General features: G+C 48.2%; 8 protein-coding genes across 8 annotated transcripts; 2 read left to right on the top strand and 6 right to left on the bottom strand.

The window, feature by feature from the left end:
• Window positions 1-439: 439 nt before the first annotated feature.
• Window positions 440-2,061, bottom strand: J7337_001956 (uncharacterized protein; the record flags this gene model as incomplete). The annotated part of the gene is made up of 3 exons (XM_044819689.1): window positions 440-1,033; window positions 1,092-1,485; window positions 1,547-2,061. The coding sequence occupies 3 exons, from the start codon at window positions 2,059-2,061 to the stop codon at window positions 440-442; spliced, it is 1,503 nt and encodes a 500-aa protein (XP_044683989.1).
• A 701-nt stretch (window positions 2,062-2,762) lies between these two features.
• Window positions 2,763-4,599, bottom strand: J7337_001955 (uncharacterized protein; the record flags this gene model as incomplete). The annotated part of the gene is made up of 2 exons (XM_044819688.1): window positions 2,763-4,439; window positions 4,528-4,599. 2 exons carry the CDS (start codon window positions 4,597-4,599, stop codon window positions 2,763-2,765), a joined length of 1,749 nt encoding a protein of 582 aa, XP_044683988.1.
• A 1,201-nt stretch (window positions 4,600-5,800) lies between these two features.
• J7337_001954 (uncharacterized protein) lies at window positions 5,801-7,535 on the bottom strand (the record flags this gene model as incomplete). Its single annotated transcript, XM_044819687.1, has 2 exons — window positions 5,801-7,443; window positions 7,499-7,535. 2 exons carry the CDS (start codon window positions 7,533-7,535, stop codon window positions 5,801-5,803), a joined length of 1,680 nt encoding a protein of 559 aa, XP_044683987.1.
• A 661-nt stretch (window positions 7,536-8,196) lies between these two features.
• J7337_001953 (uncharacterized protein) lies at window positions 8,197-9,077 on the bottom strand (the record flags this gene model as incomplete). The annotated part of the gene is made up of 2 exons (XM_044819686.1): window positions 8,197-8,649; window positions 8,703-9,077. 2 exons carry the CDS (start codon window positions 9,075-9,077, stop codon window positions 8,197-8,199), a joined length of 828 nt encoding a protein of 275 aa, XP_044683986.1.
• Window positions 9,078-9,524: 447 nt separating this feature from the next.
• Window positions 9,525-10,944, bottom strand: J7337_001952 (uncharacterized protein; the record flags this gene model as incomplete). The annotated part of the gene is made up of 4 exons (XM_044819685.1): window positions 9,525-9,822; window positions 9,888-10,057; window positions 10,122-10,555; window positions 10,611-10,944. The coding sequence occupies 4 exons, from the start codon at window positions 10,942-10,944 to the stop codon at window positions 9,525-9,527; spliced, it is 1,236 nt and encodes a 411-aa protein (XP_044683985.1).
• An 877-nt stretch (window positions 10,945-11,821) lies between these two features.
• J7337_001951 (uncharacterized protein) lies at window positions 11,822-12,559 on the bottom strand (the record flags this gene model as incomplete). The annotated part of the gene is made up of 1 exon (XM_044819684.1): window positions 11,822-12,559. One exon carries the CDS (start codon window positions 12,557-12,559, stop codon window positions 11,822-11,824), a length of 738 nt encoding a protein of 245 aa, XP_044683984.1.
• A 4,577-nt stretch (window positions 12,560-17,136) lies between these two features.
• J7337_001950 (uncharacterized protein) lies at window positions 17,137-17,910 on the top strand (the record flags this gene model as incomplete). The annotated part of the gene is made up of 2 exons (XM_044819683.1): window positions 17,137-17,249; window positions 17,457-17,910. 2 exons carry the CDS (start codon window positions 17,137-17,139, stop codon window positions 17,908-17,910), a joined length of 567 nt encoding a protein of 188 aa, XP_044683983.1.
• Window positions 17,911-17,955: 45 nt separating this feature from the next.
• On the top strand, window positions 17,956-18,450 carry J7337_001949 (uncharacterized protein; the record flags this gene model as incomplete). The annotated part of the gene is made up of 2 exons (XM_044819682.1): window positions 17,956-18,288; window positions 18,361-18,450. The coding sequence occupies 2 exons, from the start codon at window positions 17,956-17,958 to the stop codon at window positions 18,448-18,450; spliced, it is 423 nt and encodes a 140-aa protein (XP_044683982.1).
• Between the last annotated feature and the right edge of the window lie 1,094 nt (window positions 18,451-19,544).

Raw genomic sequence — 19,544 nt, 5'->3', positions numbered from 1 at the left:
TCTACTGAAATCGTAGGTGCGGGAGAAACTATAGGGTAAGCTAAGGTAAAGTAATACTAAAAATAGCACACTTAGTGACTGTCGAGTCTCGGGAAATCCATAGTCCGAATGGATTGAACGATGCTTATCTTATCGTAGTTATTACGTTCATTTCACGTCAGCCATCTCATCTCGGCTAACAACACGACTCTCGAACTATAGATGACGGCGGCCTATAAGGTTAAGCTTTAGGCTGCGAACACAGATAATGAATGACACGACTCTCGAAAACTCAGGTCAAGACTCAGACACCGTTTATTGCGATTTATTTGTCACAACTACCATCGCCTGTCACCCTTCTCGCGGATCATCACATCCCAAGGCAGGGTGCATAGTCGGGGGACTCGGCAGTAGTATGTTTCAAGAGCTGTATTGATCATGCTGCGCTTCCTCAGTTGTCCTACTCCATCCAAGTTACTGTCTTGCAGTACAAAAACTCATCCAACCCTTGATACCCGTTGAACCGACCAAAACCACTCTTCTTAACACCTCCATGTGGCAGGGCGAACTCATCATGCACCGTCATAGAGTTGATATGCACCGCGCCCGACTCCAGCTGCTCAGCGACACGGAACGCGGTTCCTAGGTTTTCAGTGTAGATCGATGCAGAAAGGCCGTAGTCAGTGTCATTAGCTAGTTTTATAGCCTCGTCCTCTGTGTCAAAAGTGAACCACGAGACGCTTGGCCCAAACGACTCCTGGCGATACAAGTCCATCGATGTTGACATGTTGGTAAGCACAACGGGGCGCATCTTGGTATCGACAGTATTGGCATCTAGGTCCGTGCTGAACATATTCAGAGGCTTCGCACCCTTGGAGATGGCATCATCGACAAGAGCCCTGTTCTTTTTGGCGGCAGCAGATGTGATAAGAACTGGAGTGTTCTCCTGAGACCCAAACATTGCGTTGACTGTTTTGGCCAGGACGTTTTGGAACTCAGTGGCGATGGAGGAGTGCACCAAGATGCGTTCTGTAGCCATGCAAACTTGGCCAGCCTTGAATTGAGATTAGTAGCCTGGTAAGACATGGAGGATATTGAGGATTATAACCCACGTTGAAAAAGGCACCTCGTGCACAGTTTTCGGCAGCCTTGGTTAGATCTGCATCCTTCAATACAATAGAACTGGCCTTACCACCAAGCTCCATGACCACTGGCTTCAAGTGCTTGCCAGCAATAGATGAGATGATAGCACCAACGCCGCTACTTCCAGTAAAGTTGATTTTCTTCATGTCAGGGTGACTGACAAGGCTCTCTATCACGCCAGGAGCTTCCTGCGCCCGGTGGAACACAAGGTTAAGACAGCCATCAGGGAGACCAGCCTCGCGCAATACATCAGCGATGGCCCAGTAGCAGGCTGGGGTTAGTTCTGCTCCTTTGAGAATGGCTGTGTTGCCAGTGGCCAGGGGAAATGTGATGGAACGTAGACCCAGGTGAAATGGTGCGTTCCTGCAAGACAGTCAGCTTGGCCACAATCCATGCAAGAACACAGGCAAAAGTGTGTGCTTACCAAGGCGCAATACCAAGGTTCACACCATACGGCCTTTTGAGTATCATGGCGCGCATTCCTTCATGGATAGACTCTGGAACACTACCAGTAACAGCACCAGCAATTCTTCCAGCAGTATCCTTCAAACCCTCAATGGCGAGGCCAAGAATGAAATTCTGGAAATCAACGCCTGCTCCCATCTCCTGGTGTAGATAGTGTAGCAGCTCTTCTCTCCGCTTCTCCATGATGTTGGCAGCTGACAGGAAGATATCGCGTCGGTGAGAGGGCTTGGTCTTGGACCAGGCAGGAAACGCCGCGTTTGCAGTAGAGACGGCTTCGTCGATGTGGTTTTGCGAAACGGCAGAACAGTTCCAGATTATTTCGTTGTTGATTGGGCTTATGGCTTGGAAAGTCTTGTCTGTTACGACATCCTTGCCGTTGATAATGAGAGGAATGGTTTTGCTGGTGGAGAAGTTTCGTGACAAGGGGGACCTGGCTCTGCGCATCATGCGCCCTGAGGTAATGAAGCGTTTCATGATGTGTGAATTAAAGGTATAACTGGCTTTGCTGAAGCAATTGTCAAGATTGACGTCAATTTCATTTACTTCAATGGCAAATTCGCTCAGGTAATATGAAGTGGAGAATCGTCATACGCCGTAGACGTATGCCCGTATAAACAGCCATAAAGGTCTTGCTCACATGTGATTATTCATGGCGATTGCTAAATGCGCGGCGCAGCTCCGATCCCTGGTGTAGGCCGGTCGGATCCTACGTTAGCGTATCGGAATACAGGACGGAGAAACGGCATGCGTTAGCGTGAGCTACCCCGGACATCTCAGAGCGGCACAGAGTTCGGAATTTAGCCGGTGAGAAATGCCTTCCTATCTCAGCGGTCTTGTCTAGTATCAGGCGGGCAGCCATCTCTGGATGTCGTTGTTGAGGGAAATGAACTTGGCTCCGGCTCTTGGCGCATGCTGCAGGCTAAGTGTGACATCTGTGGTCCTCAATGCTAATTGCTTCCTGCGTGGGACTATCAGAGCTGGCATAACAAGTGAAATGAATCGTGACATTGAGACACAGACATCGATAGTGACTAGAAAGCATTTTGGGAAGTTCAGGCAAACTAATTCTCATGTCTTGGCTTGAAGACCATCATATTTGCGCAGGGGTTGAACTTGGAAGATTGAACAAAGACATTCTTTATTTAGTTGTGCACAAATTCACTGAATGATATCGTCTATGGCTTATCCCACGATCCCTTGAGGCGAACCTCTAAAATAGCAGAAACACCACTCTTGACCTGCTGCACAGCCTCAGGCAATAGTCTATCTAGATCATCGACGGAGTCAATGACGGCAGCCCATGCCTTGTTGCCGGACGCCGCTTTCGCAATGCCCGAAAAGTCAGGCGTTGGGTCGAATGAGATGTTGAGGTCCTTGTTGTTAATCCTGGATCCGTAGCCCGTCGGGTGGACAAGCTCCATCGAGACGCGAGGAGCGTTCCATCCTATAATGACCTCATTGTCAGAAAATGTTCTAGTCATATTATACTCCTTAATCATGTGCTTACCTTTATTGCTCAACACTATTGTGAGAGTGGCAATCCTATATCTACTGGCGACCCAGTATACTGTGCCTGGGACTCCAAACAAATACGTGCCGTCGCCCACAATCTGAGTGACAAAGTTGCCTTTACCCTCTCCACCAGCTAGATAGTCAGAGGCCAGTTTGACGCCTAAGCTGGCGCCGCCAGACCAGCCAAGACCACCTCCACCGTTTCCGAGGATATGACCAGGCTCATCGATCTGCAGCTGCTCATGGATGAAAGGCGCGTTAGTGATAGTCTCGTGACACCAGATGGTATCCTTGGGGCACAGTCGTCGTAGCTGCGCGCAGAGATAAGATGTGCTTGGAGATGAGGTCGTGTCTTCGGGACGAGCAGCAGCTTTTGCGGCCTGGTCGAGGAGTTCTTTATGCTCTTCAGCCAACTTACTCCAGCGCGAGATGTATGGCTCCTGACTGGTTAATTTGGAGTACTTATCACTCGTGCGCACATATTCGTTGAGTTGCTTGAGGGCAACACCAACGTCAGCACGATAACGTCGAGTAGCAGGAATGTAGTACAGGGGCATATTGGACTTGAGCGGATCCAGGTCAATGTGGAGGATTTTGGCATCCTCTCGCGGCTTGCATTTGGTAGGGATCCAAGTCACGTCGCAGTCGAGAATTAGGATAACGTCGGCCGTCTCGATAGCCGGATGCCCTCCAATGCGGACACCGACTGATGCGCGATGGCCAAAGGGGAAAGACAGCGAACTGCCCATGGCATCGAGAACTCGGACTCCAGGAATGCTTTCAACGAGCGTGACAAGCTCTGGTACTGTGGAAGGATTGCGACCAGAGTACCCGACCAGAATCAGTGGCGATTCTGCCTCAGCCAGGGTCTTGATGATGATCTCTAGCTCTGTCTGTGGAATAGCAGCAGGTACAACAGGCTGCCATTCCTCCTGCTTCAGAGAGTAGGCAGGGATGTCTTCTTCCATGACTTCTCGCGCACCGACCATGTAGACAGGGCCAGGAACATCACTTGTGGCAAACTGGAGAGCCCGGCTGGTCAGCTGCTTGATGTTCTTGCCCGTCTTGAACTCTCCAGCATAGCGGCAATACTGAGCAACAATAGCTCTCTGGGCGTGCGCATCTTGTAGCCAATGGATATGCTCAGTGCGTGAACCCCTCATCTCACCCTCGAGGGTGAATGGGGAGAGTCCAGCAAAAACGAAGACTGGAGTACGAGAGCAGGAGGCGTTATGCATGGCACATCCCAGCATCTGGGTGCCGACATCAACATGTACAAGCACACATTGAGGCGTGCCAGTGACACGGGCGAATCCATCAGCCATTGACATAGCCACGAACTAACATCAAAGAGTTAGAACGAACCTGTTCCTCAGATGAGGAATTGCACGGAAATGCAAGTCTCTAGGCAGGAGTGGTAAGACGTACCTCATGGGGACATGTGATAACCGTGGGGAACTTGACGTCGTCTAGCTCTCTCGCCTTTGCAAGCGCCTCCATGATGGCTGGATGGTCTGATCCGAGGTTGGCAAAGACATAGCGAACACCAGCCTACAGCACAGCAACTCAATCAATCTATTGTATTGCCTGAGGCATTGTAAATAGTGCCGACACAGTAATGTCTTACCTCGTAAAGGGCTTCAAAGAAGGCAAAAGACGCAGAATAGGTTGTTCTATAACACAATGGATCAGCCACAATGGTCAAACTCTACGGGGGATGAAAAGCAGGTCTGGAAACAATATCTGCGATAGCCCAAGTCATACGTACAGGCGTGTCATGGTTGGACGGAATGAGAGAAAGATATGATGCACGAGGTAGTACGACGACAAGTGGAGGTTAACTGAAGCTGGCACTTGCATGCAGCATGGACTACAGATGGCAGTTGTATATAATGAAACATGGTGTTTTGGTGTCCAGTCGGCATCTATTACCCCAAGCAGTAAGGTGAATGGATAGCCCTAGAGAGGGACGTGTCTGGAGGAAATCTTCCGATCCGGGCTATGATGGCTTTGAGCCGTCAACCCCACCGACTCGAAATAGCACTACGGCTTGCTTCCGAAGTCTGGAACCAATGTCTTTTCCGTTCCTACTTTTGCGCGTATTGATGTAGGATTTTCTATTGTGCTAGACTAGGCCTTGTTAGGCGTCGCCAGCCGGTTCTCACTGCTCGTATCGGCGTCTTCTGAAGGTTGGTCGAGATTGCATATGCAGTCTGCTGGTATATCGGATTCCCCTCTTGCTGTAAGATTTTACGCCAGCGTCATTGTCTCCGTTGTATGGTAAAGTACCCCTTAATCTCCATTGTCTCTAAGACGCATACTATGGCTTATTATTGCACCTCTCTAATTGATCAATCGATGCCAAGGCTCATCATTTGCCGCAAATCTAAAGAGATTCATCGATCCAGCACATGAAAATTCTCAATTAACTAAACCTTGTGGGAAAACAGTCTGGTACAGCAATCACGACCAAATATTCCATAGAAATGCTTTACATACATCTCCTGAGGAAGCCGATCTTTGGCCTCGTTCCTGTGAGCAATTGGTACTTTATCTTACTAGAATCAACTGGCGGAGGTCATTGTCAGCATAGGCACAGATGGCTCACAATTAATGAAACTGAATGACACTCAAATAAACAACACTACTCTTACTTGACTCTATAGGAGATAAAAAACTAATAACAGATATTTTCATAGAATCATTTAGCCTGAAAACGCTTCCTGTACTCGTCCATGACACCATTGTAATCTTGAGGAGTGTACGGAGACGTGAGCTCAGCGTAAAAGGACGGCTTGCGACGATTCTTGACGCCAAGGTCCTTGAGAAGCATATCAACATAAGGAACGCCTTCAAAGACAAAATCAGGCAGGCTCGCTCCATAGCCAGCAGGGTAGCGCCATTTACCCCATTGAGTATGCATCATGACTTCGTTTGTGATATCCTCCTGGGATTTACTTTCTCGTACCAAATTGTTGTCGAAATAGGCAGAGATCCACACTCCCTGCATCGAAGCACAGACCGCTGTTGTAACAGACGAGATCATGCCAGCAAAGGCAATGTTACGTTTGCTAAGGAAAGCAGGAGGGACTATAAAGCGGTAGTTACGCAGAGGCTCAGCGTTCGGGCGAAGAGGAGAGCGAAGCTTGGGCTGTTGCTTGAGCTGCGGGAACTGCTTCTTCACGCGGGCATCAAACTCAGAGTTGAGCTGGGCCTGCTCCTTCGGCCCAAACGGTAGTCCGAAAGCGTGCTCGCCGAGATTGGAGAACTTGACGAGAGATTCCTTCTTCCATCCTGTAGAGCATATCATGCTATCTGCCTTGAGCTTCTTCCCGGACTCTAGAAGAACTTGGCCCGGCTCAAGACGCTTGACGTTGTCGATGTGGACACGGATCTTTCCATCACGGACCAAGTCAAAAAAATCCTTGTTGAAGTTGAGAATACTGAGGCCACTGCCAATCCAGAACACGTCATACCACGGCTTCAGCTTCTTGGTCTCTGGGTGGTTATCGTAATTGATCTGGTTCAAAACGTCGTTGCCCATTGACCTCCAAAATGAGCGCACAATCATGCGTCCAACCGCCGTGCCATGAAGGAAGCGCCGGATCCCACCAAAGCCATCCTCGTGGCCCCAGGGGCAGGGAGCAAACCATGTCATGAAACGCACAGTCAAGGTTTTGTCAATACGAGCCTTTAGGGGAGTCACCCAGCGAGGCGCAATCCACACAGGGCCGTTAGTCTCCGGCTTGACAATCAGATCGACCTGAGCTCCAGCATCAACCATGGCGTATGCAACATCATAGGCAGATTTGGCACCACCAACCACAATGGCATTCTTAACGTCCTTGACTTCATCGGCTCGAGAGCAAAACTCTTTGGCATGGAACAGAGGTTTGCCAAAGCTCTCGCTGCCTTCAAAGTTGGGCATGTTGGGAGTAGAGGTGAGGCCAGTGGCGACAACTATTCTTTTGGTTTTGATTTGGCGTTCACCTTGGGGGCTCGTCACAATAAGCCTCCAGCCATCATCGCTGGTCTGCTCTACCTGGCCGACTGTGCTGTTGAACTGGGTTCTCTCAAGTATACCATGGATGCGGGCATAATCAGTGAGATACTTGTGCAGAACCTTGCCAGGAATGTGATCATTCTCCTCCACACCGTAAATATCCTTGCTCATGGGGAAGTCAGGAAACTCATAGGTCCCAATCATATTGTTGGACTTGAGACCTGGGTACAGTCTGTTGGCTGACCATGTTCCTCCAATGGAGTCATTTGCTTCAAGGATGGCAACCTTCTCATCAGGGTGCGTTTCAATGTAGGCTTTGGAGGCGCCAAGACCGAACCAACCTGTGATTACTTCAGTTGGTGTGGACTCTACATGGTAAGGGGAGCTGTAACTCACCAGAGCCAATGACGACCAAGTCATATGATTCTGACATGTTTGGTAATGTGAGATGGGGCTGATTTGTTGTAGTGAGATAGGCGAGACAGAGTGAACACGCAGAGGAACTACGAATGCAAACGGACTGGATAAAGTGGGTGTCTTCTACGACATAGAATAGCCTGCTGTTCTTTTACACCATGATAAGCTTTCCTAATCTCATGTTACAGTGTTTGGAACCCCCTGCTCCAAATCAACGTGCGGCATCCCCAAGGCGGCATTTCTCAACCCTACAACTCCGGAGCAAAGAATCGAATGGATAGCGTCTGCATCAACATAAGTCTTGCTGCAACGGCCTTATCGGAGCGGATTAGGATATTTCGGAAGTAGCCCCACCTTTCCGACCGCGTCTGCCGTGATTACGGAACGGTCCGAAAAGATGGATCCGGAACTAGGTCGGGGGTCTTTAGGAAGAGAAAGGTAAGCTGGACACGCTCAGCATTGGGCTGAGATCTCTCTAAAGCAGGATAAGCGGAATATTCACGCATCCAGAAAGCTCAATTCTACACTTGGTAGATCCATGTTGTGGACCCCATCAGAACGCCTTCACTCCTTCTGTCCTTCATGGGAGACCAAAAATAGGAGGATGAAGATAGTATAATTGTGTTGAAATAACTATCTTAACTAACTAGTGGAGGAGCATACTGAGTTCGGGCTTCTTATTCGTAGGTAACATGTCCATCAATCTGCCCAGCGTCCAACCCACCCATAATCTTGATGTCTGTAGCCGTGATGTGTCTAGACGCATCGCTAAAAAGATAAATAATAGCGGGCGTAAGGTCATTTGGGTCACTGAGGCGCCTCAATGGCGGGGCTTGGTATGGCTGCTTCGCATCCCGCTCACTCTGAGTGGCCAACACGTCCCTGAACATCTGAGAATCTACATACCCAGGTGAGATCGAGTTGACGCGAATGTTGTGCTTGGCCAGCTCTACACCAAGCGCTTTGGTGAGCATAAGAACGCCGCCCTTAGACGCGTTATAGGAGGACATGCGGCAACCTGGAATAGCGATATGAGCGCACTGAGAGGCCATCATGACAATGCTACCAGGGGTTCCTTGCTTGATCAGCTGCTTGACCACGCGCTGAACAGTAAAGTATGTTCCTCGCACCTGTAAAGGAAATGTTAGACAGTAAACAGAGTATTGGGGAGGATGGCTCCTACATTAATTTCCTGAATGCGCGTGAAGTCATCCCACGACTGGTCAACAAATGGTTTGTTGCAGTTGATCCCTGCGCAAGGTAGGCATCCGTCAAGAGACCCGAGGGCCTCGATGGCCTGATCGACACCAGCATTTAAGCTATCGAGTTTGGTGACGTCGGTCTGAAAGTAGTAAACCTTGGTGCCAAACTCGTCTTCGACGCTAGAGAATACATCCTTCGATTTGGCTTGAATGTCTAAGACGGCGACATTGGCCCCCAGTTCGCAAAGAGACCGCACAGCTGCGAAGCCGATACCTCCGAGGCCGCCTGTCACAATATAATTGCGACCGCGCAGCTCGAACATTGGTCGGACATTGTGAAGTTTGATGTCTGCCATGGTCGAAGCTTGTAAGTAGATGCGTATAAGGATATCTTGGTTGATTGAGATTGTGGTCAGATTGATTTGAGACAAACACGGAGTATCGTATCCTGAAGAGCGGAATACGCGTGCTAACGAGGTGGGCTTGACGCTTTATGCTGGCTGGGCCATTGGGCTTACTCGACACACTCCTCGGGCTTCGCTTTGAGAGCCGGTGCACCGTCCGTCATTCCGTGTTCTCCGGTAAAGTTCGGATCGACGAACTCACAGCCGCTTACGGACTGCACTGGGACAATGGGGTAGTGAATGCGCCCACCTGAGATCCTTATTATCGCATCACTTCAGAAGTTGTTCATGAAGAGCGTCACGAGTGCAAAACCAAGAGGCAAGATGCTCAAAGCTGAACAGTTGAACTATTAGCTATGATAATGAAAGACATCGCCAGATACATCGTACCATCCCCGATCAGACTTTACGAAGACCAAACGCAAACATCTCATTCGACTCTACAGCCTCTTTGTCCCTCATCTTGTTGGCAGTCTCCACACCAGCTACTGGGACGCGGTATTCCAATTTCTCTTGACCCTGCGAATTGGGCACTGGATGAGGGTATGGCAGGTAGGAAGGCATTAAACCCAACTGCGCTAGCACTGTTCCCTGATCCCAGCCAATGTGTTCATGATAAAGCCGGTCTCCTCGAATATTGACAACAGCAGTGAATGGTATTTCAAGCTTTCGCCCTGTGGGAGGAATCCCTGGTGCACTAAAGGTCGCAGAAACGTCAGTTGGCATATTCACGGGTAGGATGTATTAGTTCGCAAGACATACAGCCAGTCAATCTGGGAATGATGAGTGCATATAAAAAGAAACTCGTCGATGACTCGATCAATGCCAAGGGATCTGCTAATAAGGTAGGTTTCCGTATCTGGAGGATTCTGGAAAATGAAGTGGTCGCGGTAGAAGGCAGTCAGCTTCTCACGGCCAATCCCACCTGTCATCTAGGTATCATGAGTCAGCTGCTATACGTCTTTAAATAAAGATGCAAGGGAGGAGAATAATTACTGTAGGCACATGATTAACATATGGCTCTTGTACCATAGTGCTCATGGTGTTCTCCACGGATCGGTTTTCGAACTCCCAATAGGTATGTTCGTCCCAGATAACTTCTAGATCAAAGTATGGTCCGTTCATAAGAGGCTTCAAGAAGCTCAGACTTCGACTGTGAGAAACAGATTCCATGTTGTAACTGAAGTCTTGGCTGAAGGGAGTGCCGAACAAGTACGATGTTGTTTCCGGGTAGTTGTAGGCCGTCACCGCTTTTGTACGCTGTAAGCGTTTGGAGGTCTTCCCAGCAAGATGATGCAGCTGTGGGACCTTTGAGGAAGCGATTGCAGATGCATCGTTATCCCCAATATCGCCGAAGATTACAACACCTGAGATCTGGGGGAATGAGTCGACATGTGGAGCTACTAGGTCCCAAAACGGCGTCGAGTATGCTACAAGGACGTCTGTTAGCTCGCCAACCCGGCCTTTCAATAATACAAGACTTACCTATGACACCAACGACGTTCTTGGGCTCAGTCGACTTCGTAGCTTCGAGCTCCTTTAGCGCCAGACTCAGAGCTTCACCAGGGTTGGCTAGCCCACCCTCTGTGATCTCAGCGACAGTGTAGCCCTCTTCAGCCCATTTCATCAACGGAGACGGCACACATCCGTCAATCCGCAGTGTATTACTGGTGGCTGTGCCAGTCTCGGGCACGAGGATGATTAATCCTGGTCCGGAACCCCGTCTGCTAAGCGGTTCCAGAATTGTAAGGTTGTCTGTAGGGTTGTGCAGACGAGTAGCGGGGAGAATTGGAGGCGCGGAGAAACTGTTTTTCGTCATGATGAGAACTAGTTAAATTATGTAATGATTTTGTTGGAGTTTGCTAATAGGCTTAGTATCGAACACAAGAAGTGTGCTGGTATAGTGCTTCACGATTTCTTTTATGAAGGCGGAGTCTGTGTCATCTTGTGACATACGGAGATACGGTTCAGGCAAATCGGATATTCGGCCTTTCCATTCTCGACAAAAGCACAACACAGCTCCAAGGCCAATTGGCCCATTCCTTCGTTTGAGTCCCTTATTCACGACGCCAAATCTGCTACAGCTATTCCGCACCAGGTCAGTGGTGGCATTGATACTGAGGCCCGGCGGCTTGCATGGGCCAAACACCGTTCTGCGGATCGGAGTTCCGTCGCATATGGATATGAATCATATGATAAAGGGAATTTCCGAAGCCTAAGCCGTTCCGCTCCAACATGATTGGAGATACAATCCAACCAGTCATCACTGTTTTACCCCGCTCCTTTCGGCTGTCATGCCACCCGACTTATTTTCTATCTATGTATGTGCACTGCACCAGTCATTCACTCATTTTCCATGTCTGGATTAGGAAGCCCAAGATGCGATTATGGCAAGCTTGTTTGTTAGGTCAGATGTGCACTGAGACCTTGACTTGACTGGATCCGTGGGTGTAAGGCTAATTGGACATCGATTCCAAGATTACGATGGTTCCACACCAGAAGCATTATCACGGGAAGGTTCAACAAATGAAACAAAAATCGGGATAGAATTAATTATCATAAAAAGCAATCGATTGTAATGCTACCTGAATTTAAGACTCCTGTGGCTAATCTTCTCAAATGATGGAGCAACAGATGATAGATGGAGAAGAGTATCCAGCAGAATACGACACGACTCCTTGAATGAATTGATGATCTTAATTCTCCCATCTGAAGCCTGGGTGTCGCCATTCGAGGTCTTGGATCTCCGACAAAGTCTTGCCAGCTAATTCCCTCTCCACATCCACCGCTGACCTTCTCTTGTTACTCCTCTCAATCGCAAAGTACATGCAGATGCCAATCAAAAAGATAGATGACTGTGCTGCCAGATTGAGACCGTTACCGATGCGATACTCTGAACCATCGAAAGGGAGGAATGCCCAAGTTGATACCAAACCTCCAATGTTACCAAGCATCACGTTGAAGGCGACCGCCGAGGACCGAGAAGTATCCGAGATGACGTTTGCCGAGACGTGTGCATTGGGGAATGCTCCCAACGCGAAGATGCCGCATACTGGCAGAAATGTTGCTGCATAGCGCACATGCGGGTTAGACGTTGCCAGAAACATGCTGTATCCTACCATTGAGAACGGTGCACAGATGATAAGGAAGATGCCGCGCTTGTCCACCTTCCAGCTTATATAGCAGAATAGCATGCACATGATCGTGCCCAGAACGTTTGGCGGAACCGTGAGAAGCTGCTGGTTTTGGACAGAGTGCTGAGGAAATATTGTGCGAACAATGGTAGGAAGGAAAAAGGACAGGCCATGAACAGTGATGAAGTTGAAGAAGGATATCACGGCTGTTGGGATCACCACTGGGTTCAGGATGCCTCGGAGCATTCTTTTGGTGCCAAACTTGTCGATAATCTCGGTTGTCCCGACTCTCTCTGACATAATTCTTGTATTTGCCAATGCCATTTGCTCTGGTGACAACCAGGTCGCAGTTTCGACCCTATCGGTGAGCGTGAAAAACGAGATTACACCCACTGCACAGGTCACAGTACCTTCAATCGCTGGGATTAGCAATGCTTGTTCGTCAAGAAATTGGTAGCCGTAGGGTGTCTAACCTTCGATGGCAAAGATCATCCTCCATGAATGTAAGGAGCCGAAGCTTTCAAGACGCAAAATGGCAGAGGCAAGCAGGCCCCCAAAAGCACCCGCCAAGGACGCCGAGATGATAACGAACGAAAGCCGAAAGGTCAGTTCACTGCGCCGATACCAACGCGAGAGGTAGTACACGTTCGCCGGGAGCATTGCCGCTTCGAAAACGCCAAGTAAGAACCGGAGCCCGCACAGAGTCGAGAAGTCATTGACAAAGGTCGTGCAGGTGGTGCAGATACCAAAGCCGAGACAACATGCAGGTATAAACCAACCCGGCCCTATCCGCTTGCACAAGAGATTCAGAGGGATCTCAAACAGGATGTAGGAGATATAGAAGATGGAGAGTGAGATGTTAAAGTCGTAACCCTGCATCTTCAAGTCGGCCTCTAGACCTGCGATCTTGGCGTTGCCTGCAGAGTTATCAGAACTGCTCAAGAGTAGTTGCCTTGATATGCTCACCAATGTTTGCGCGATCAATAAAACAAAGCACTGAATCATAAGTGCGTCAGCTTTGCCTCGCCTACAGCTTTGGATTCTCGAGACGTACAGTAAATAATCGTAACCGTGGGCAGTATACGAAGATCCATCTTCCATCGAAGCTTGGACTCCAACGCTTCGTTAATGGGTAGCGCTGGTTGAACATATCTGCTATTTGTGTTTAGTACACTCTTTCCATCTATCCTGGATTTATCTTGACGTCCTACTGGTGCACTGTGCCCTCCTCGATATCTTGCGTATCCGGAGACTTCTCGAGGGTGAATCGGGCTTCAGGTTTGGAACGTGTAGGTAATGGCTCCATCACGGCAATAAAAAGGACAATGAAGTGAAGTTGAGTAAGTAAAGAATAAAGTTTTAGAGTTTAAGAATAGTTCGGATTTTTATAGCTAACCCATTGGATTGATTTGTTATAAATAGCAATATTCCGATACGACGGAAATAAAGGTAAGTGCGGAATGAGTTCGTATGCTTGGCATTGTTAGTATCACGTACTTATTCAAGCAGGGTCTTAGCCGATATACAGTCGGATAAGGGAATGCGGAAAACTATTGTGTGCTACCGTTCCGAAGCTTAGGAATAAGATAGGAAACGCGGCAAAACTGCTCCCTATCTCGTCCTGTGCTGCATATACAATAGACAAGAAGCAGATAAGGGAAATACTCAGCAAGCACATAAGGCAGCAATTAATAAAGCCTTGTTGATTATGTGGATACTGTTGTCTGGTTTCCATGTTTTTTATTCGACAGCATTTGACGCAAAGTATTTCTTTCTGGTAAGCCATCTTCACCGCGAGTATCGACTTGATAATCTTTAATCTCATGTCCGCTTTTTGGCGCGTTGCATATTTGAATCTAGTATTAGGCATTGGGATTATCTAGTATATAAGAAAGACATTAATTTATTTGCTCTGACTTTGTTGATTACGGCAAAGTTGAAAAAGAGACCTGGACAGGCCTTCGAATATCAATTTGGGGAAACAGAAGGGCAAAATGCATTGAGCCTAGAAGTAACCGGGAAGTTACAGTGGCTATTGGGTCGACTGACTTGTCTGCCCACGGCATCAACGCTCCAGCTTCTGGTCGCTGAAGGTCCATGTATACAAGCAAGGGCAAAGGTATTTAAGGTTCGTGAAATGTTTAACGTCAATATACCGACCAACGCCACACAATCAGATCTTAAAGCAAGCCCTGAGATTTCTAAAGCTCTACCTATATTTACTGTATCCCAAGCCCTTTTGCCCTTCTCTCAAGTCAACCGTTCGTTCCATCAAGTAGTAGTAGGAAAGAGACAAGATCTGTTCTTAACAGTAACATAGAACTTAAGTTTAGTACTATGAGCTTTCAGACCCAGGTCAAGTCTAATTAGAATCCTTATTTGATATCGTGGTGTCAGATATCACTCTCAGGACAACCCAGGTCACGGCATCGAGCGCGGCGCTCAGCCCTCTATTTCGCTTCTGCAGTTTTCTTCTGCTGGCGTTGAAGCTTCTGCTGCTCTCTCTCCCGCCCCTTCGCCGTCGTGCAACAGGCTCCCAGTAAGTCATGCAGACCCATCTATTCTCACTGAAGGAGTCCGTTGGCACGATGCCACCCATCTCATACCAGCATCTAACAAATACCTCGCTTCTCATTCCGGTCTATTGGCACGATTATATCGAGTAGTGGCTGAAAGCGGGTGCATTCCACAATCAATGCAAAACCGTGATATGGGTTTGCTACCCCATCGTCCTGTTTTTCCTCTTTGCATGCCATCCGCGAAGCACTCTGCTCTTCTGAGGCATAAACAATCGTAGCATCCCAAGAGATCTTTTCCCCGCGAGACGGAACCTCGCTTGGCTGCAAGCACACCATCCACTTGTCATTGCTATTATTATGCGAAAATGCCTGATTGTTGTGCGAAGAATCAGCTTTTCAAAACTACCAAGTTGGTTGATGATGACATTCTGAGTTTTATTCGGCAAGGGACTAAGCAATAGAGGTGATGAGAGCGTGGATATTTTGCCTTTTTGGTGGTACCAGTTACCTGTAGTGCTGAGGTAAGGAAAGCGGCCGAATTGAATAGTTGCAACACTGGTATTATGTAGATAAACTTCTTCAGGTGGTCAAGGCCGGCAAAATTAAATAAGAAACGAGGCTCAAGTCAGGACCACGAATGATTTGATGACGTAGTGTTAGATCAATCAGATGCTATAGTAACCTCTTAGAATGGCTGGCCTCATTTTTCCGATCAGCCAGCCCACTATAGTGATTCGTTCAAATAGCTTATGATGATTGGTAACATCTTAATGATGGTGACAGCTAACAAATCAAAACAGCCTGCACACCTACAATGAAACCAATATGTGTTTTGCTGGGTTCCAGGCTTGATAATAACCTTTAACCCGTGACTTCATGAATCGGCTTAAATGTGGGTTGTTCCCCGAGTTTCAGTTGTGATACGACAGAATTAGCCGAGGCCAGCGCTGACTTTGCGTCCGTGCCAAAGATGTCACACCACACAAGACGTGTTGCTTTCGCTTATGACTCATGCTGCGGGTTTGCAACTAACAGCGGCAGGCTGCTTACTCTATGGTAAGCATTGAATAAAGAAGTTCAAAGCATGTTTACGGCTTAATTATCCAGGGTTTGTTACGCGTCGCGTGTACAGATAAAGCCGATTCGCTGACATGAAGTTGCTGATCAATGAGTATGGTCATTCCGGTTTTCTCCAAGCGAGACTCATTACTCCTTCTTCTGGCGGCCATTGCTCCTTTCGTTGGGTCCAGACTCTTAGTTTGGTCCGCTTTTCTCTCCCATCCAACACGCCAGTTATTGAACGCATTGACCACAGGTCGTTCTAGGCGATGCGTTGGTCTCGACTGTCCTGTAAGTACAGTACCTAAGTCCATCTAGCACCTTATTTCCGTTGTACTACTCCATCGTCCTGTTCGACATCATGCCCAAGAGGGGGCCCACGTCGGGGACAAAATCACCCAGAACTTCAATCGGAAGGATGATACTAAATTGATACCTGACTGTGATTGTTCAGCGCAGTTTAAGATGGCCTTCTAGGGGTACCTGGAGAAGATCGGGTAATTGACATATTACCCTAAAGGCCCGACTATCAGGCATGATGCTACGTGATTTACGGAGAATTTTCGTCTAAATACCAGGGTAGCAACACGAGGTACCTGTCAGACTCTGACAGCTAACGTTAGTGGATAGCGAACCCCTTGTTAAAGTTTGGACAAAACGCTACTGCACTCCGTACTTACCGATGAACTCAAGTGGGGACAGTTGCATTCTCACATGTCAATAAAAAGATGGCTTTACTCACCTTGCCCCCGGTGCATGCAGTCTTTCCTCTAATACTTTTCTTTCTTCTGTAGACCCACACATTCCTATTACTCGGTGTATTAGCCTCACGTACTTTTGACGCTGTATTCCAAGTTAACGACTCTATTCGGCAACCATCCCAACGTCGCAAGTCATAATGAAACTTACGCGCGCCATAAGCTTGACCAACTTCGTCGTGGCTGGTTCCGCCCTGGGATTCCAAGTTTTTGTATTGTATCCTTGGCATAAAGAGCTAGACGAAAGCTTCGAGAAGCTGAAGAAGGAGCATTTAAGGGTCATGGATGCAGCTGGAGATAGCCTGAGTGAGCCGCAACGAAAGGCCCTCTCTGACAAAATGAACGAACTGAAAGCTCAAAGCTCTAGAAGGTGGTGGTGGCTCTGAATACCCCCTTGGAATGGACGGCGATTGCAGCCTGTTTTTCTCTGGTTCACTTGCTTATTGTTATCGTTAGCTTCCACTTCGTCAATCATGCACCGAATCCCAGAGAAGCAATCAGCGCTGCTAAAGAAAGGATTTTGCCAACCAAGGACAAGCTGATGGTTGCTGTAGCAAAGGAGAATCCCACGGATGTATCTTTATACGCAAGATATGCCCTCGCTGGCGCCTTCTGTTGCGCCTTCACTCACGCTGTTCTAACTCCCGTCGATGTGTAAGCAAAGAAGCTTCCTTTTTTCTTAGTTTGCGCCGAGGTTGAGACTGTGCCTCTCGTGACGTTACCATGTCTGTTCCGCGTTCCAATCGCATAACGACATCACCTTTCCCCAAACCCGCCTCTACACAATACTATCCGACCATGCAATGATTATTATGACCAACCCCGCGATGGTATTGATACTGACATTTCTCTCTTGCATAGCGTCAAAACAAGGATCCAACTCGACCCGATCGCGTACAGCAGCAGTCTATCCAAGAGTGCACGCCACATAGTTTCAGCAGAAGGACCAGGGGCTCTCTTGACCGGTTTAGGTCCCACTATCGCCGGCTATTGCCTCCAGGGTGCTTTCAAATTTGGCGGTTACGAGTACTTCAAAGCTCGTGCAGTAGACTATCTGGGACAATCGACGGCTGCTAATAACCGAAACGCCGTTTACCTAGGTTCAGCTGCCGCGGCCGAGTTCCTTGGCGATATTGCACTGTGTCCATTCGAATCTGTTCGAATACGGCTGGTATCTCAGCCTGGCTATGCCACCGGCTGCGTGAGCGGTCTAGCAAAGCTAGCAAGAGAAGAGGGTATGAGTGGCCTCTACTCCGGCCTGGGTCCTATTCTCCTCAAACAGTACGCTCGGCCAGACCAACCCTTGTCGCTATGATGTTTGTTTGCTAACCTAGGCGACTATCGCAGAATCCCCTACACAATGGCAACATTTCTAGTCTACGAGAAAGCCGTCCAGACAGCATATAGCGTTGTAGACAAGAGAGAGCTCTCGTCAATGGGGGTTACTGGTATTAACCTTGGTGCTGGGCTTGTCGCTGGATTGGCCGCCGCCGTCGTCTCTCAGCCGGCCGATACAATGCTGAGTAAAATCAACAAGGAAAGAGCAGTCGTAGGCGAAAGTACATCCCGTCGCTTATTTCGCATTGCTTCTGAGCTTGGACTACGCGGTGCCTACACAGGCATGCAAGCACGTGCAGTTATGGTTAGTGGCATGACGGCAGTGCAGTTTGGCATCTACGGAGACATAAAGAAGGTACGTTTGAATCTTGATCCCTTGTTTTGTCGTGACACTTTATTGAGACTTACTGATTTTGCTCTGTTCCAGATCTTTGGGGCAACCGATGGAGTGGAGTTGAGCGAGCGCTTCGTTTCTGTAGACTCTTATTCAGAAGAACTGCAGCAGGCGGCCGTGTAGCCTACTGGATGACAGTGAGTCTAGTTGCAGAATTTCTCAAAGTGTAGTTTCTATCCACTCTAGATCATGTCGTTTTAATTTATGCCCTTTTAGCCAGTTTCATTTGTCAAATCTTGGCCAGCTCAAGCTAATTCCCTTTTATTTCCTGATCTTCTTAACAATGTTAACACCTGTTTGTACTGGCAGCAAGGGTAGACTGAGCAAAAAGATTCAATCGACTCAAGATGGCGTCTTGGGCATCTGCAACTTTCGTATCATTCAAGGTCAAACCTCCTAGGCCTCGAAATATCATGGAGATCCTAAACGCAAATACTGTCAGCCTAAGCAGAACCTACTATTATTAGCAGCATGACCTCCATGAATCTTATACTATACCTTTCTTTCCCTATTTATCTTACTCTAACACGAATCCCTATCTTCATCTTAAAGCTCCGCCTTAAGTCTAAAATCAATATTATCCGGATCAAGATAAGCCAGGCGCATGTAGATAACTTAAGCATACCTTAACCTGATATATGCTGGCCATTAGATGCTGGCCATCTCGATGAATTATAATGGATGTCATAGAAGCTAAGGCCTGGAGCCTCCAACGGATTGGGATGTCGGCCGACCGAATCACAGTTAACAAAAGACCGCCATAACCCAATCTTGAGCAAGCATACTCTAAGGCTGAAAATGTGGTGCATAATATAGTCGGTCTGTGGCGATTTGGATGTTGAGATAAGTACTTTGTCTAGTCACTAACGTTAGGGGAATACGTGTGGCCGTCCTCCCTGCCAAAGTTATCAAATCCAACGAGGAACATAGACCTCCTGGTCGTTTTGGCTTCTTTCAGGTTGTCTGCTAACTGAGGGATAACGAGGGATGCCCCAAGCGCTGTGTCTTGGATCCATCTCCCCTTGGGGGTCATGGAGGACGGACTGTGGGCAAAGCAAACAGCCGATGCAGTGACGTTTGTGCCGTGGCTACAGTCGTCCTTTACAACGGATGGGTCATCTGGCTTTGGCTTAAAGGGACAAACCCCCACCGCGATCTTGTCAGGGCTGAATGCTGTAGGAATGTCGCAGTTTGCGGACCAAGCTCTGACATTGTCG

The sequence above is a fragment of the Fusarium musae genome, chromosome 2 (assembly GCF_019915245.1).
Source record: "Fusarium musae strain F31 chromosome 2, whole genome shotgun sequence".
NCBI lineage: Eukaryota > Fungi > Ascomycota > Sordariomycetes > Hypocreales > Nectriaceae > Fusarium > Fusarium musae.
This window is presented reverse-complemented; position numbering and strand designations above follow the sequence as displayed.